Source organism: Etheostoma cragini, chromosome 1, assembly GCF_013103735.1.
Source record: "Etheostoma cragini isolate CJK2018 chromosome 1, CSU_Ecrag_1.0, whole genome shotgun sequence".
Taxonomy (NCBI): Eukaryota; Metazoa; Chordata; class Actinopteri; order Perciformes; family Percidae; genus Etheostoma; species Etheostoma cragini.
In genome coordinates, this window is record NC_048407.1 from 32,772,832 (window position 1) to 32,791,622 (window position 18,791).

Consider the following 18,791-nt stretch of genomic DNA (forward strand, 5'->3'; position numbering starts at 1 on the left):
CCCACCAGTGTTGCTTGAAGGCATAAGTCACAAATGGCACTGGACCAAGAACTCCATGGAGACTTTTTTATTGTGTAAACACTATTCTCCACACAATAAAACGTGTTTGAACAGGTTGCACATGAACAAACACAGCTGAGTGTCCGTACCTCAGTGACAGAGTTAATGTGGCAGTATGCTAACAGTTGCTTCTGCAGAGAGCACAGCAGTTGGTGGAGGTGAGCTGGTTGGCTGCTGTCTGACGAGGACAGGCCCTGCTGCAGCTTATCACTGTTCTTCTCTAGTTCACCAAACGCCTGATCCTGCACAACACAAACACACACAAATCAGTCAGATAGAAACAACTACGGGCTGACAGTTACTGCAGGTTTAAGATGTATCTTCAGAGATGAAATATATATAACTGGTAGCCAAAAGGAATTGAGGAAGGATGTTTTCTAGGGGTGTAACGACACATTGATCTGGATCAATATATCAATAATCCTGTATCAATGATGCAGATATTGCAATATTGCAGCAAATATTACTAACTACCAACATCTTTATGATATGCCTCTTTTGAAATGTCCACTTCATAATTAGTCATGTTTTAATAAGAATAGTTGAAAGATCTTACAAAAAACAATGTCAAATCATATTTTGGATGCTTTTTGTGATTTTATATAAATGTACAGATCGTGTTGAATAGATGGATATTATTTTGTCTCAATTTGATCGCAGGACTCTAAAATTGACTTTATGATGTCAGCAAGTATTATACAGTTGTCCAAAGAATCACTTTAATATCTTATTGTGAGAAACTTGTGATTAACATCCAAAGCGTTTCCAAAGCGCTTTCATAGCAGAAAATCTTCAGCAAGCCCCAATTTATTCTTCGCCATCATTATATAGCTGGTTATAAAAATTCCAGAAGAGCTAATAAATGGATCCTGAATTAAAAGCAGCCTTGGACCCAATGACCTTCATGGCCAGATTCAGCAATACCTTTCAAATTAGCCACTAAAGTGTACCTGTTTGGTTTTTCCTTAAGCTAGTTTGTCCTTCTAAAAATGTTTATTTTTAGATTTGTTCTCAAACTGGAATGGTGTTTTTTATGTTCTTCAATAGATGGCATGAGCTAATTATAGAGGGTGAATATTACATTAGAGTTTCCTGAGTTACACAGAATCATCGCTTTATTTCACCCCTGGCTTTTGTGATCTGAATTCCAGGTTTATTCACATTTAGGCCACCAAAATATCATTATTGGCTTTTTTTGAATTGTTTTCTTAACCTCGATGTATTTTTTTCCATTCGTGATTTTTACAAAAACCAAAAAGAAGGGCTATATAGATTAAGAAAGGAGTAGGAAGAGCAAAAATACAGCGGGGAGGCAATGAGTCCAAAACAAGTGACTCAAATGCAGAAAGCCTTGCAGTCTAATCGTCATTCTGCTCAGGCCTGCATGATCACAGACACTTGGAAACAACCTGTGTGTGTGTGTGTGTGTGTGTGCGTTTTTTACAATCAATAAAATGCTGTCTGTCAGAATAAGGTAGAGGAACAAGCCACTGCTGTGCCAGGAAAAAAGACAGCAGGTGAAAATAACAAAGGATTATATATGAGTCGGGCTCTGCGTCCTGCATTCCAATATAGAGGTAGATGGAGAGGTGGTAGAGCATCACAAGGCTGCTTTTATATGTGGATTTCACTGATGGTGTCCTTCCTGTGTAAAGTCTGCCTTTGTTAATCCAAAATGGATCATAATGATCCCACTAATAATGCTATACTCCTTGATGGAGCTGTGCCAAACATCCACTTACAGTATAAAAGCCCAGGTTCCTGAGCAGCGTCTTCATTAGGATCTCAGCCAGGTGGGTGTCAGGGTGGCCTGCTGTGGTGCTGTATGTGGGGTCTGGGGAGGCTGTGAAGCTCGGGCCAGAAGAAAGTACCTCAGGGCCATCAGCAGGAGAGCTGTAACCCAGGAGCGAGGCCACGTGGGTGTGGTCCTGGAGACTCGTCAGGATAATGTCGAGCTGCATCCTCTGTGGCACAAACACATACATGTCAATAAGATTGCTGAGCTTAAAAAACCTGACCAAACAACAGGAAAGTTTTTTACCTCACGTGAGGAATATTTCAATAAATGAACATAAATTATTCCTATGTAAGGAAAATATGCCTTCTTGCCAAGACTTAGATCAGAATATCAATATCACTCTCATATCTCTGCATTAAACATCAGGCTACAGCCGGTGGCTGGCTAAAGCTGAGGGTAGGCAGTTCTCTGGAAAGGGCCAAAAGAGGCCAGAATTGTCAAATCCAGTTCTCTTCCTGCAGGTCTCCCTCCCTGTCCTCAGCTCCTCCCTTCAGACAGTAACCTGTACGAGTACTAGTCCTACCTTTCACTACTAATCATCCCCTTCGTCATTGTGACCCTGATGCCGTTATATAGTGGCAATTTTATGAGAATTAGTCTCTTTTAGACTCTCAATAAATCAATTTTATTTGTCACATTAAATCGTACAAGGTAAAATTCTACTAAAATGTTACGTAATCAGCTCCTTAATAAAGACTTTGAAATGTCTTCCTTCCGTGCATCTGTATTTGTAGAACAGCCAGTAGGAATTTTTTCTTTTTCTATTTTTGTTATTTCCACTAACCCCAACCGGCCCGTCAGACACCGCCTACCAAGAGCCTGGGTCTGGGTCTGGGCCTGGGTCTGGGTCTGGGCCTGGGTCTGGGTCTGGGCCTGGGTCTGGGTCTGGGTCTGTCCGAGGTTTCTGCCTAAAAGGAAGATTTTCCTCACCACTGTTGCTTGCTCTGGAGGAAACTACTAGAACTGTTGGGTCCTTGTAAATTCTGGAGAGTGGTCTAGACCTACTCTACCTGTAAAGGGTCTTGAGATAACTCTTGTTATGAATTGATACTATAAATAAAATTTAATTAAATTGAATTTAGTTTGAGGTTGTTCTTGCATTTCAGAAAATGTATTATGGCACTTAAATGAATTTAATGTTTAGTTTTTTGAGAAATGATATTGTAAGCAATGTAGGCAATAAAATGTTGCTTTTTCCAAGATTTAAACCAAACTATTGTATATTATTGCTCTTGAATAAAATAATATTTCTTAACCGATTACTTGAATTATTGATGGAATAATCTGTAGAATACTAGATTACTAAAATAATCGAAAGCTGCAGCCCTAATGCATAAAAATTATATAAGTGGGATACAAACTCTAGAAAAAGTGCATAGATTAGTTTCTCAGTTGTAACACATCTATGTCTCTACTAATGTTCACAAAATAATAATCTTGCTAATCATTGTGCATGTGCATCCAGGGACACGGGTCCTAACATGTCTGTGTAATAAGTAGCATCGGGTACCTGTCCTTTGGAGAGATTCTCCCATCTGTCAGGGCCCTGAGGCAGCAAGGAGTGAAGAAGCTCCATCCTCTCTCTCAATGGAGGGAGCAGCATGGTGGCCCCCACTGACAGAGTCTCAATCACCGCCTGATGGTACAAACACACACACACACACACACACACACACACACACACACACATACACACATACTGTCACTGCTCCGGGTAACGTAAAAGATTCAGAGCTTTTTGACATTTTAATAAATGCAGAGATCTTCAACAGGGGGCCTCCAAACTTATGTTAATATTTGAAAGTTTAAAAAAAAGATTAGAATGTCTTAACATGAATCCAACATATCATTAGCAAACATAAATCCCCGTTGATGATTGGCTTACTGGCCTGTAGGTAAAGTAGTCACTAAGGTAGCCATCCACAGATACAGTTCATCCTGAGGATTCACTGTCCCACATGTTAAACACATTAACATTAAAACATGATTTATAAAACCATGCTGACATGATTCCCCAGTCGGAGCGGGTTGATGTGGCTCGGGAAAGGGAAGTTTGGGGTCCTCTAATGGAGCTGCTGCCCCCGCGACCCGATACCAGATGAAGATGGATGGATGCTGACATTATTATTTAAAAGCTTAGTATTCTGTGCACTACAAAGGGTATGTATGAAGGCTTAAGGCCGCCCCACACTTTATTGTAGGCCCAGTTTAACTTCATTTTTTAACGATATATGTAGTAGGGGGTCCTGCTCCGTCTCTCTTCAGTTAAGGGGTCCTTGGTTTAAAAAGTGTTGCAGAACCCTGAATAAATGACTGTCCTAATGTCCGCTCTGCTAATCCCAAAAAAAGAACAAGATCTTTACAGGCAATACGTTTCCCGGATCATTTTGGGTCTGGGCATGGATTTTTGAACCCCTAATTTAAAGTGTATCTTAGATTTGCAATTTGAAGCCTCATTATTCATCAGTCCAGAGAACTTAATCTTACTTTGTTCTTACTGGAGAATGGTCACTCTTCTGAGACTTTTTATTGTGCCTCGTCGTTTATTTTGGTAGTAATATCTGTGTGTTGCTATGCTAAGAATATCCCCCCGTGATCAACAGTACAGCTACTTTTCTCTTACCTCCTGAATCTCATCTGGCACAGAGGAGTCCATCAGTCTGAAGAGCAGGTTCCTCAGGGGCCTTGCCTGCCGACCTAAAATACTGGTGGCCACGCCCCCCGCAAGAGCCAGAGCCAGATGATTGGACAAAAGCCGAAGGCACAGCTTGAGGAAGTTATGATGCTCCCTGCGAATACATAAAAAATGAATTATTCAGAAGTTGTAGGAGTTATTTTTTCCATCAGCATGTATCTAGGCATATTTATAAGTTGACACCAATCCAAATTTGAGAAGGAAAGGGGTTTCAGCATGAGAAAATGTATAGCAAGCAATACACATGTGGAAATAAAGTGTCTTAAATCTTTCTTCTCTGTCTCTGATGGTGGCTTTGCAGGCTGTGTGCACCTACCTGGATGAGGGGAACGGAAGAGGAGGAACTTCACTGTTGATGCCGTCACAGTAGCGCTCAAGGAAGGAGCGCAGGTGGGAGAAGGTACTTTCTTCGAGGTCGACACAGTAGGGCCTGTGCCAAGCCACCACTTGCCTAAAGAGCCAAGGTGAGTTAAAATGAACGTATGCTTTAATACTTCATGGGTAACCCTTATATGGTGATAGGGTCAAATTTGACCTGTTAATACAAAAATGTGTGCGGCTTTCTGACACATTACAAGGGTAAAAGAGGTTAGGTAAAGGAATATGTATCATTGAATGAATCTAGACAGAGTATAGGCCTATTAATACTGCACTAGAATTACCGGGGATCTCATTTGAGAAATGTATTTACTTATTTACACACATCTGATCAGTTAAAAGGTATTTTTAACACGGGGGGGGGGGGGGGGGGGAAGCTGTACTTTTACATGCAGTTACTGACCTTTGACTTACAGTAGTCAATCCCATTTAAACAAAGTTGCCCAGATGTTGTGACATCAGCACTCGCCTTCCCCCTCCCTCCCCGCTATGTTAATATCTCCTGTAAAACGCAGGTTCTGGTCAATGCTACCTTCGCTACTCTGATGGTAACTGACCTGTCTCTGGGCAGGGCTGTCCACGCCAGGCTGTGGGAAGTGCCGGCTGAGATCTGCTGAATAGCCACTCCATCCAGGCCGACAACCTTCTTGGGCTTTGTGATTGGCCCTGTGGAGTTCCCCTGGCCACACTGGCCCATGGAGTTGTTGCCCCATGCATATACTTCATTGTCTGGATGGTGGTTGAGTAGAAAAACATATTACAATATTAGATATTACACCTTTTAATAATATGTTAGGCAGGTTTGTACTGCACTGAGCTAAATATGAACTTTGAAGTATTAGCTTAAACAAACATGGTCTATGTATTTGCTGTTACATCATGCTACTTGCATCATGCAAACAGAGAGGTTAAGAAAACAAGACCTGTGTTAAACACCGAGGTTGCCACTCTTCTATACTAGTCTTTGGTTTACACATACATACACACACACACACACATCCATATACAGTATATAAGGCCTCTCTGATTTTTTTTTGGTACCGTTTCATTAAATTTCCTGTTGTTTATCTATACATTATTTTGTATTTTTTGCACATGAGTAAACATATAAACAAACAAGCATGAAAAAGGAGGAGAGAACTACCATGTGACAAGGCCAGGCAGTGACTGTCCCCTATGGAGATGTCCACCACTCTGGTGGTAGCCAGCTCTTCGATTAGTTTGGGTCTGAGTGCTGTGGCCTCAGAAGAACCACATCCCAGGCAGGCACCGCAGCCCCAAGCATACACCTAAAAACAAGTGACAGGACTCAGCATTAGCAGATGGTTTCTGCTATTCACGCTGCAGAGTATTTTATGTTGGTCCTCAAACTATCTAGCTGAGAACACAATGAGACTATATCATTGACAAATGCATAAAATAAGAGTTTCGTTGTAGAACAAGTTCTGACTTTGACTGCAAAAGTCCAACCAGCTGTTGGAAAGAATGCATTAATGCATGAATTTTATTCTCTGGGACAAATGTTCAAGAACTATAAGGCTCCATGTTTTCCTCAACAAGCCACTTCTTTTATTCTGAATTGGTTAACAAATGCAGAAGTGGTGTCCTACCTGTCCGGTGGAGGTTAAGGCGAGAGACGACTGGCTTCCTGCACACACTTTTCTGATGAACATTCCTTGCAGGGCCTCCACTACTTTTGGCTTGTAGACTCGATTGGTATCACCATGACCTAGTTTTCCTGCAAAACAACACATGGTCTCTCTTTAGACTGTATGAGCATAGAATCACACTCTAGTGAACAGTTTGATATTTTGACACAATGAAAACTTAATACAATAAAAAAAACTGCAATCATGTACTGTAGAAATGTACGCTGAACAAACGTTTAAACGCAACACGTTGTTTTTTGCTCCCATTTTTCATGAGCTGAACTCAAAGATCTATGACTTTTTCTTTGTACACAAAAGGCTTATTTCTCTCAAATATTGTTCACAAATCTGTGTTAGTGAGCACTTCTCCTTTTGCTGAGATCATCCATCCAATTCACAGGTGTGGCATATCAAGATGCTGATTAGACAGCAGGATTATTAGCTTGCCACACTCACTAGCATCAAATCCTCCAAACTGCAATAGCAGAGTTACCAGTGGTAACACGGGTACAAATACAGCTTTGCCTCTCTTGCGTAACAATATACAGCTGTGTTAATAACAATTAAAACTGTGGACAAATGTCAAAAGCATTGTGTCTCTCCTTGTTGCAGAGGACAGCCACAGCTTTACAGAAGAAATGGGTCATGTAATGCAACATTAAACCATATCGATATAAACGACATTGTTCGTTTGTGGAGAGGCAGAAGATGCGAGGACGTTAGGGTCATCGGTGCGACCTAGGAAAAAATATGTTACCCGCACCTAGACCTGCACGATTCAGGGAAAAATATTTCTTTGCTTAGAATTGATATCACGATTCTCTTCCACAATTTTTTGGACCATGACAAAACAAAACACACTCTACAGCCCTGGGAAAAACAGATTTGTGAACAATATTTGAGACAAATAAGCCTTTAGTGTACATAGAAAAAGTCATTAATCTTTGATTTCAGCTCATGAAAAATGGGGGCAAAAACAAAAGTGCTTACAATTTTGTTCAGTATAAATACGGCTCCTACTTAAAATGCCGATTTCAATGACCTTTAACAACAAAGTCATGGTGAAGGGTTTACTCACCGTTGTCCCCTCCTCCAAAGGACCACACGGTGCGTCCATCCTTTGACAGTGCAATAGTATGGGAGCTCCCGCATGACACCTCGCCCACATTGCTGATGTCTTTAACCAGGGTAGGAATGTTTCGGCTGTTGCTGTCACCATGACCTGCATTCCCAAGCAATGAAAAAGGTCAGGCTGTTTACACATGGAAATTACAACTGTGGAAAAGGGTAACACAGACTGTTGCATCTGGCATGCATACCACACCCAAACATATTAAAATATAATAGTTTTCTACAGTATGTAAGACAGAAGGTACAGTTTGCTCGCTCATCAGCGGCATATTGACGGACATCAATGTAACAGGATATGGCACTGTCCTAAATCCATGCCTTGATCAGCTCTTTATAGAGATCCAACATCCAGCTACTTTACTCCTGACTACTTTGTTTGTCTGCATGCTGCATTTGGTGAGTGCTATGGGCATTACATTAACAATTGGTTAAAAATGCATGCGCAATTAAAGATACAGTTGTTATAAATTGCATTAATTATAAATTCCTCTGAAGGTAATTTATAATTTTTGTGCTATGCAAACTTAATATGAACATCCAACAATGTAAGATGATATATGTGACAGAAAATATGAAAAATCATCAAATAGGTCCCATTAAAATCTAATTTAGTTGTGCAGGTATAGGCTTTGTACAATGTGTACAGTGCTACTGTTTAAGAGATAAACATGTCACAACTCCTGAAAGTCTGGAACCACGAACCAGCCCAGAGACTCTGTTGAATCTACAAACATTTTAACCAGAAGATGTCCCAACTTTGATTCAGAATGAATAATGAAGGGGACACATGTAGTAAAATAACAAAGCTGACAGATTTAAAAACCTGTCACTCCCTAACAAATACACAACAGATTGTTGAAAGCTATCAGTAATTAACTAAAAACAATGTGTCAAGACAAGCTTCCAGTCTTACTCAAGAATCTATTTCTGCAAAACAAATTAGGGCTGTGACGGTTCCCACATTAACGTGGTCATGTGACGCCTACCGCGGGTCCGAGTTTGTCATCACCGCAAAAAAACATGCTTGTACTTTATGTCTAATGACATGGATTGATTGATTTTCATTACATGGAGTGTGTCTGATGACATTGTGTCTTACATGGATTCAAGGTTTTCTAAACAAAAAATATCATAAAAAAATGGAGCAAATCCGACCTTTGGCGAGTTGTGGAGTGCAATGTTCCATGACACATAATAACATCCCATCGCGTGTTGACTATTAGGCCTAAATGCGGGAGTATCTGTGTAATGTCTTGACATTTCTCCATTGTCAGCTGAGGTACAGCTGCAGTGTTTTCCATTGCACATTAGCTTAGCAGCTAGCGGAGTGTTCTTTGGTTTCTAGCTTTATCCTGATAAAAGGGCACAGTTGAATTTCAGCCTGCATGCGTGTCTCGTAGCCTAAAACAGAGCGGCTTATATATTGGTACAGAGAGCAAAAAGTTTGTGAACTGCCAAGTCTGCTCTCTGTCTGCTCAGCTGCTTGACGGGCTACAACATACGTTGTTAGGGAAGGCCGACGTTTTTTCGGTGGTAACGCCATTCATTTTACTGGCAGTATGGACAATAGATCAGACGGGCACTGACATCACTCACTTAAGTTACCCTACCATTTTCACTCTAACTTACTCGTAAGATTGTTAAGGTTTACTGCACTACCGCAAGAATTTCTTGCTCTTTAACCCCGGTAAGAAAATATCCATACCATCCCAGCCTTAAAAGGAGAATTCTGGTCAATTTCAACACATAGCTGTGTTGCTTGTAAATGTGGAGGTCTGTCAGTAGAGAGAAAAACTAACCAATCGGTGCTGCCTACACCGTGTTATCCTCCTGCTAGAGTTTGCACCCAACAGGCTTAAACAGGGCAAGTTTTAAATTAAATTAATTAATTAAAGTTATTAGCCTCTAAACATGTTCAAAATGTCATCAAAAGCCCCCCCCCCCCCCCCCCCCATGTGCAGTGATTCCTTCTGAGTGAGCACAGTGAATCTGACTGCTGGAGATATGAAAGAAATGCATGAAAGTTGTGTTAATTCAGCTGTGTGTAGTTCCTGTGTTGAGAGGCAGTTAGAGAGCTTAGGGACCGTCTACAAACTAAAACACAGAAAAGAGATACAACAAAAATATGTAGGCTATCAATTTAATCATTAAATAAGGTAGTGTCTCCAAACTTAACTTAGTTATAACTTGTCTAAAAATATGTTTGTATCTCTTTTCTGTGTTGTAAGATGGTCCCAAAGCACTGTCACTATAGGAACTAAACACAGCTGAATTAGCACAACTTTCATGCATTTCTTTCACATCTACACCAGTCAGATTCACGGTGTTCACTCAGAAGGAATCACTGCACATGGGTAGACTTTTTTAATGACATTTTGAAATGTTTAGAGGCTAAAAGCACATTTAAAACTTGCCCTGTTTAAGCCTGTTGGGTGTTAACTCTAGCAGGAGGATAACGCGGTGTAGACACCACCGAATGGTTCAGTTTTTCTCTCTACTGACAGACCTCCACATTTCCAAAGAACAGACCGGAATTCTCCTTTAACTGAAGTGTGAAACGTTAGATTAAACCACCTAAACTGGTAACACTTCCTCTTGTGGAGTGATCATAAACTGTATGGAAACTATGAAGCCCCAAAACAAGACAATCAGCTCAGCCGTACTGGGAACTATTACACAGTACAGGTGCATATAAGAGATCCTTTTTATTTTAGGGATTAAGTGGTTCAGCAACTTACCTAATCTTCCAAAATCTCCTTCACCCCATGTGTACAGCTCTCCATCCTCACTGACTGCAGCACTGTGTCTGTATCCAGCAGACACACACACCACCACCTGACACAAGACATAAGCCATCCACATTATCATACTTTATTAATGGAAGTAAAAGCACAAGCAAAGAGACGTCCATCAGTTGTCCATTTTAAAAACAGTTGGCCTAGGAGAAAGCAGCTATAAGAAACTCATAAAAATTCACCATCTGCATTTGTATATTCAGCTGATACGTATTGCGATTTAACAGCACAAGTCTCTTTTACAATTTTGACGCCATAAAGTTTCTGCTGCAAAAATAGATTATATAAAAATTGAAAATTAAACTAAAGTAGTACACTAAAAATCTACTCACGGCTGCTTTAAATTTATTACTGGATTTCAAACATCAAAAGCTATAATGTATACCATGTAAATACAACACCATGTGTCAAGGTGTACTGGGTGGGACCCTACCTTCCCTTGTAGTGGCCCCTGGATAAGTTTGGGGTACTTCTGTGTGGAGCTGTTGCCGTGACCCAGCTTCCCATAATCACCGTCACCCCAGCTGAACACCTCACCCTCTGTAGTGAATGCTAGCGTGTGGCCATCCGAGCCCTTGGATGACGACACCTTCTTGATGGCACGGTGGGGTTCAAAGGTCAGCTTTTTGAGCGTTGATTGGTTGTTAGAGTCCCCGAGGCCCAAGCGGCCGTAGCTTCCCTTCCCGCAGGCCCTCACTGAGCCATCCGATGAGATCACAAAAGTGCAGTACTGGCCTGCTTCAATCTGCAGAGAAATGAGGAGAAGTTGTGTGTCTGTTTGTAGTGAAAGACGACTCAGCATTCTCACACAACGCAGTATGCTATGGAGTGATGCTCCAATATATTAACACATCTCTTAACATGTGCAGACATACAGCTCTACAGAGGACATGTTAACAGTTTTCTCCTACCGTTTGTGCATCGGCGAAGCTGGCGGCCAACTTGGGCTGCAGGATCTTCTCCTGTGTACCCTCCACTAGCTGGTGGCTGCTGTTACTGCCCCATACGTACACCTCACAGGTTTCAGACACCACGGGTGCTTCACTGGTCTGTATGCTCTCTGGGCTGACACAGGTGCGAGAGTAGTCTGATGCCATTCGACATACCTGGAAGAAAAGGACACGATTAAAAGAACCGCCCCAGACACGTTTACTCTCTTTAGAATAATCCCTTGTGTCTGATATGTTCCTCAACATTACATCTACTCCTTATCCTTCCAAGTAAAGTAACAATAAGCACAACACACAAAAAACACATTAGTTTAATTATTAACTTAGAGAAGTATTACAGTTTTCAACGTGGACCTTAAAGAAGGCGATCTCTCTATCAAATAGGCTTGTTGAGCTGTACATACAGTATAATGCTAGAAAGTCCTGTTAATGTTTCTTACTTCTTCAAAAAGACAGAGTGCTGCCTCATACAGTGAGCACAAGCCATCAGAGGTCCGTGTGGGTTCTCTCCACTGGCTGCGATCTGCTGATGAGCCCTGAGGAGACAATCACATAAACATATCAATGCTTAGACCATACATTAGCACAATAAAGAAACATTCATTTCTCTACACAATATTACATGTGGTAAGAACCAAAAACAACCTCAGAGAACCAAAAATCTTTGAAAAATCTTAAATAACTTCTATGAGTCAGAAAGCGTAGGACATTATGCTTGTATTTGGTTCGTGAGAATTCTCATAAGCAACAACTCTGGTGGGTGCAGGATGCAGATCATGCTTTACTGATGGTCTCCAATGAGCAGTGTCCAGGAAATGGTTTCAGTTTTCACACCTTAAGGGTTGTTTATGTCCTGAACATTATTTACATTAAGTTTCTTCCGTTTCCACAGTTTTCCATAGAGACAAAAACTATTTTGTTGAATAAGTAATACTAATAATAATACAAAATAGAAAGAGCATGACAAACAAGACAATTTGACAGCTCAGAGCAATGAAGGCTGTCAAGGCTGCTGTGTCTTTGATGTAATCAGAGGTTAACACATTTGCTGCTGTCTGGCAAGTAATTTTTAGGATACTTACCAAAGACCGCCTCATCTGCATGAGGATGTTCATGAAACAATCATAGCCGATGAGCCCTTCTTGGTTCTGTAGCACCTTATTCTCCTCCATAGCACTGACCACAGCTGATGCAGCCAAGGCCATCTCAATCCACTCCAGCAAGTAGCGCAGGGACCCCCTCTGGGAAGCCAGCCCTAGCAGAAGCTCTGAAGCAAGCCGACGCCCTAAAATATCCGCCCCAGAGTTTGGCATGGTCACCCCCTTCAGAAAAGTGGTGACCTGGGCCAGGCAGTCCAGGCCCATTGGCGGGATCTTGCTCTCATTGGCCAGAGAGAGGGGTGGCAGGGAGCTAACCACATCAATAGCTGTGTGAATGACGTCATTACACAAGTTTATGTTGCCCCCGGGACCTCCACCTGGGCTCGGCGGAGGAGGCATCATCCAGCTCTGGCGCAGGAGAGCAAAAAGAAGGCTGAGGCCCGTGCGGACTCCCATCTCAATGAGGGCATCGGTGCTGGAGCGTGGCCGCTCGCTGACAGAGTGCAGATCAGCCGAACCCAAGTTGTTCTCTGGAGAGTGCTGCTGCTGCTTGACCTTTCCCTTGTCGTGGTACTTGTTGGAAAGTGCGTAGAAGATGCGCTGGAGCACCAGCACACGTTTGCGCAGGGCAGCAGCAAAGGGAGAGTCCGAGCAGACCATCTTGGCCAAGGCCAGCTGGCTGCCGAGTAGAGCATCCAGGTAGTGCTCCTGTTCCTCGCTAGAGAGGGATTCACGCTCAAAGTCTGGAAGCTGAGGGCCTTTCAGACACAGCACCTGCTGGGGCAGCAGCACAGCCTCTTTGTTGGCCAGCAGCTTTGAGTAGAGCACCGAGACTCCCTCCCGCGTGGCTATCGACTCGCTGTCCTCCGTGATCCATGAGCTGTTTAGGTGCTCCAGCCATTTGAGCTTCACCGGGGGGATCATTAAAGCCATGGCATGTCACTCTGGAGCCATCAGTCCTGAAAACAATGAATGAACATCATGTTAAATGTTAACAACAAGCTTGTGGACAGAAATTTGTATTTTTACATGCTGTCTTTTCTCAAAGTGCCACATAAAGATAGAAAAATCAATAATCTTCAGTTTGAGAATATCAATAGTTTCCAGTGTGCAATATTCTTCAAGATGTCAACATAAACCAATTATCACAGCTTCTTCACTGGATAATCCCATGAATCAATATAAAGAAACAAATATTCTCCTTATAGTAGATCTATGTGGCAATCAGGGTAAATTATATATCAAAACAGAAAATAGGTTATTTATATTTCACCTTTAGAGGACTGTCTGCTGACTGAAAATGTTAGTAAATGAGGGTTCTGCAAAAAAGATCACTGCTCTCAGTGTAAATAAAGATTTACAAATGCTTTATTATGTTACTCAAAGTATTATTATCAATTGCACCAAAATTATGTTTGCACATTGATTACATTTTATTTGCTTATTTTTGTCATTTGTGAAGTTACGCCATACTTTTGAGACTCCGGTCTGCCATATTGTAAAAACCTCACGTGTTGTTGACTTGTGCATAACAGGTCAAAGAAGTCCAAACTGGGCTTTGAAGAATCGATCAGTCAAAACAACAAGCAATCTTCTTAAAGAAAGTGCAAATTTAGCACCATTTGGACTCTAGAACCGGTTCTCTGTTGCCAACCCTACTGCTTTGTGTGTTTTGGTTCAAAATTAGGGCCAACCCACCATCTAGACGTGTATAAAACACCCAACAGGCATTCTCTTGTGGAAGAATTGGATGTAAATCTTATCCTAAAGTTATGATGAGTAATCAGTAACTCAATAAATTCTGACAAAGTTTAAACTTAAGTTTGTGCCAAGTCTGCTAAAACTAAAAAACTAAACTAACTAAAAACTAAAGTTCAGCAATAATCATTCACCAGCATTAACCTTTATTCTGGATTGCACCATAAATGTAGTATATTTATTGCCAGTACAGAGGACAATAAAGCTAATGAGAGTATTGACGAGTGTTTCTACTATCTGTCGGCCCATTAAATATGCACCTTAAGATGGAACGATCAATATAATGCAAGCCAGTACATCTAGGGATGTGCAATGAATCTAATTTTAATCGTGATTTCAGCTCCTAATAATCACTAAAACAATGTAATCGAGAAAAACTATTATTTGCACATTATATTCTGCAAGTAACGTCTTATTTTGTCTTTTTCTAAAGGGAAATGCAAAATGGTTAACTGGGAAAGTATTAAAGTAAATGTCACAGTTCATTGTGTTTTCACTATATTCACTCTTTTTAAAGTTCAAAAAGTGCAATAGCTTTCCAAAAGTCAAATATTACACAATCCATGAAACGCACAACATTTAGAAACGCCGTATACTGGGGCGACCTCACGCTGACCCAGTAAGAGCGTGCGCCCCATGTAGGCCCAGTCCTTGGCAGCGGCCCGGGTTCGAATCCGACCTGCGGCCCTTTGCTGCGTGTTACCCCCCCCTCTTCTCTCCCCCTTTCCTATCTACCCACTGTCACTATCAAATAAAGGGAAAAGCCCAATAAAATAATCTTATAAAAAAATGCCGTAGACATTAATCAACACCTCATGTTTAACCAATCCCAGATAAATTGCCTCATATATTTCATTTAATCAATGTAAACTGCAGGCTATTATGTTTAAGCTGAAATAAAACCCCATTAAGGCAGAGCACCTGCATTGATCTATCTGAGTTGTAAACATTAAGTGAAATAATCACGGAAGGAAGCAGTTAACTGCATATGGATTGGCAAGACGATGGATCTGCCGACAAACACACTTCTGCCAATTATGAGACTGGCTTTAACATCTAAGGTCAAATACAGTAGCATGCAACTTCAGGCTCAGCAACTTGTGCGATTTTTGAAAATCCTATGCAAAGTAAATTAACCAAAACAGCAACATTCCTGGTTAAAGCACACAAAACCCTACAACAGTGTGTTGACCAAGTGGGCGAATCTCAAGGGATTCAGAAGGTGACGTGATCACTAGGGCTGGGTTAAAATCATCTATATTCCATTTACAATCGATCTTTCTTCAGGGGATCTAATGTCGATTAATAAAAATCCCAAAAGTGATCTTTTAATATTTGCCTTTTTTACCTGGTGTGTTTAAAAAAATGTTTGAGGGTTTATTCTTGCTTGCATAATTTACAGGGAATCTCTTTTATATCAGAATAAAATTGGAGTATTTTAACTGAAATGTGCCTAACCTAGCTAGAAATATAACTGAATCTGGGCCTTGTCATTCAGAATCAAATTGGGAAATCATTGGCGATACCCAGCCCTACTGATCACACCATGCATTGGTCCATTGTAGATTTGATTGTAAAGGGAAATGGCTTGAAATTAGGCCAATAAAGAAACAGAACAGCCTTTTTTCTCACTATACAGTTGCTAAGCCTCACAAGCCAAATTCAAGGTCTAGTGCGAGCATTACCTGATCCATCCAGAATGTCAATATACAAAGCCTACGCAGTATGTAATACAGAACCACATATTTACACCACAGATTTGCACCAATTTACACAGAATATACAATGCATTTTACCAAAGCCTCCTTAGCTAATTAATGGATTCTGAGGCTGTGGTTCAGTGTGTGAGTGTGCAGGTCAAGACACTCATTCATGCCATGAAGAACTTTTGAATATTCATTACAAGGGTGGAGGATCATGACTATGTTCATTTACTAAAATAATGTAGGCTACATTTCAGATTTAATACCAATTAGGTTAGGGACAGTCAGTTACAAAACCAACTTTGCTTGGATATAAAAGAGATTCTCAGTGGATTTATTTTCAACCCAGCCCTGCCTAAGTACCATTTTAAGGCACTTATGCTTGAGTATTTCTATTTTCTGCGACACCACTACATTTCAGGGGCAAATATTGCACTTTTACCTTCACTTTTGATACATTTAGTGACTTAAACAAATCATAATAATAACTATAATAAAACAAAACTGAATTAGCAAATAAATTATAATGCTGATTTATAAATCCTGGTGATAAATTCACAAGCTACATTTATAGAAATACACATATAGCTAATTATATATATTTAAAATAAATGCCGTTCTGCAAGAAGTTGGATTTCTAATTAACATTTTGTGCTTGCCTCAATTCTTGGTGCGTCTTCAGGTTATAGTGAAGGTAAGTGTCTTTATTCATCCACTCCTTCAGTGACAAGGTTACAGGCAACACTGCAGCTGTTTAGATAAGACTACAAGGTGATTATAGGTAGTTATCCTATAGTACAATGTTTCCCAAACTTAGGGTTGGGACCCAAAATGGGCCGCAGACCCATTTTAGTGGGTCGCCAATTGACTAAACAGACTAAATGCTCAGAATGGCACTTTCAAAAACCGAACCTAGACTAGATCAGCTGGTTGATATCTTCATCCAGCCACATACATCTCATTAAATTCAAGTCAGCATTATTTAAACAAATGTTGGTGTAGGTACTGAGGGATGATGGGAGGGGATGAGAACATGAGTTGAGAAAGGGGGGAGACCCAGAAAGGAGAATAGAGACCTCTTCTGTTTTTGTTTACTTTTATAGTGGAATAAATATACTTCATATACACTTAAATTCATGGTTTTGTTTTGTAAATTTGGGTCCCGGGGAGACACCAAATTTCTCTTTTGGGTCTTGAACTGAAAACGTTTGGGAACCACTGCTATAGTAGCCTAGCCTATTTATAAAAACTGAAATAGCTCCAAATTTTACAGCTGCAACATCACACCTAATGCATCAATAATTATAAATATGATTCTGATATTAGCCATTCTGAAAGAAGAGTAACTTACATTATAGTAGTGTATTTTGACTCTAATACTTTTGTACTTTTACTTAGGAACATATTTAATGAAGGACTTTAATTGTTACAAGAGTAGTTCTACAATGTGGTATAGCTACTTTTAAGATCGGAGTAGTTTCCACCTCTGACTACAGCTTGCTGGAGCTACTGTAAAATCATCATCCTGTTGTATACATACACGCATCATGTTTATTATTATTATTATTAACATTTTGTGCTTGCCCCCCTCCATTTTTTGTGCATGTTTTGCTCATATAGCTAGCGAAGTTGAGTGACTTTCTTCAGACACTCCTTCGTGTTGACAGCTGGTTGACAGTCACACTCATAAGGTTACAGTAAACACTGCAGTTGTTTAGAATAGTGGGATTATAGGCTGTTAGCATCTAGCTAGCTAAAATGGACAAGTCCTTTGCATCAACGGCCCATGCTAACATTCATTTAATTGTTTTTAGCTGAGGTTGTTAGCAGATACATAACAACCGGCATATGACAGAAAAACAGCTAGTACCACGACACCTGCAGCAGGGTGGTAAACAGAAGAAGGTTTCTAACCTGCTTATTGTGTCAGATTAGCTAGAAAGGCAGTTTGTTACGCGACTGTCAACTGACAATACTGTTTACGTTAGCTAGCTACCGTCAGCTAACTTTCCTCACGTCACTCAGCTAGCAAAGAAAGCTTAAAATACCTAAAGCGGAGACGTGACACCCTAATGTGCAGAAATGACAGGAAGCTAATAAATAACCTACGTAACGTTAGTCATAATAGCACGCATACCTGTCCAAAAAGCCAACATATTAAGGGAGCTATTTGAGCCAGTGTTGGGTTGGCTTAGCTTAGCTAGCTATCTGCTGTATCATAGCAGGTTAGCATGCTAGCTAGACTTCCTAACGTTAGCTGGAATAAAAAGCTCGCTTACCAGTAAACTGTCAAAGGCCTCCTCCCTCTTGTGTGTTGCCTACACAAGAAGCTGACTCTGCTTCATTGCATTAACACGAACACTGCAGTATGTATATATGTAGCTAAGCTTCGATAATGTTAATGTGAAAGGAGACAGAGCCATGTATGGGTTTCCATGCCTCCGACCGCCTCTCCCGTAGCTTCCACTGTAAGGGAGCAGTCTGCTCAGACCCAACCCCTCACCGAGCACGAGCCCCAGACCCAGCCCTAGCCCAGGGACCTGTCTGTCTCCCTGTCTGTCTCCCTGTCTGTCTGTCTCTCTGTCTGTCTGTCTCCCTGTCCGTCTCCCTGTCGGTCTGTCTCCCTGTCCGTCTCCCTGTCTGTCTCTCTGTCTGTCTGTCTCCCTGTCCGTCTCCCTGTCTGTCTGTCTCCCTGTCCGTCTCCCTGTCTGTCTCTCTGTCTGTCTGTCTCCCTGTCCGTCTCCCTGTCTGTCTCCCTGTCCGTCTCCCTGTCC

The 18,791-nt window shown here is 41.1% G+C and overlaps 1 protein-coding gene across 10 annotated transcripts in view; it reads right to left on the reverse strand.

Moving 5' to 3' along the window:
• Window positions 1-18,516, reverse strand: part of herc1 (HECT and RLD domain containing E3 ubiquitin protein ligase family member 1) — a 67,345-nt gene extending 48,829 nt beyond the window's left edge. For all 10 annotated transcript variants that reach the window (XM_034897774.1, XM_034897017.1, XM_034897271.1 and 7 more), the window contains exons 1-15: window positions 18,297-18,516; window positions 12,539-13,515; window positions 11,897-11,992; window positions 11,418-11,612; window positions 10,940-11,251; window positions 10,450-10,546; window positions 7,659-7,802; window positions 6,542-6,669; window positions 6,076-6,220; window positions 5,489-5,660; window positions 4,870-5,004; window positions 4,482-4,647; window positions 3,369-3,494; window positions 1,803-2,024; window positions 150-302 (exon numbers count right to left, since the gene is read on the reverse strand). In XM_034897774.1, the coding sequence (XP_034753665.1) occupies window positions 150-302; window positions 1,803-2,024; window positions 3,369-3,494; window positions 4,482-4,647; window positions 4,870-5,004; window positions 5,489-5,660; window positions 6,076-6,220; window positions 6,542-6,669; window positions 7,659-7,802; window positions 10,450-10,546; window positions 10,940-11,251; window positions 11,418-11,612; window positions 11,897-11,992; window positions 12,539-13,489 (3,042 nt within the window). In that variant the 5' untranslated portion in view covers window positions 13,490-13,515; window positions 18,297-18,516. The remainder of the gene's footprint in view (window positions 1-149; window positions 303-1,802; window positions 2,025-3,368; window positions 3,495-4,481; window positions 4,648-4,869; window positions 5,005-5,488; window positions 5,661-6,075; window positions 6,221-6,541; window positions 6,670-7,658; window positions 7,803-10,449; window positions 10,547-10,939; window positions 11,252-11,417; window positions 11,613-11,896; window positions 11,993-12,538; window positions 13,516-18,296) is intronic.
• Window positions 18,517-18,791: the final 275 nt, after the last annotated feature.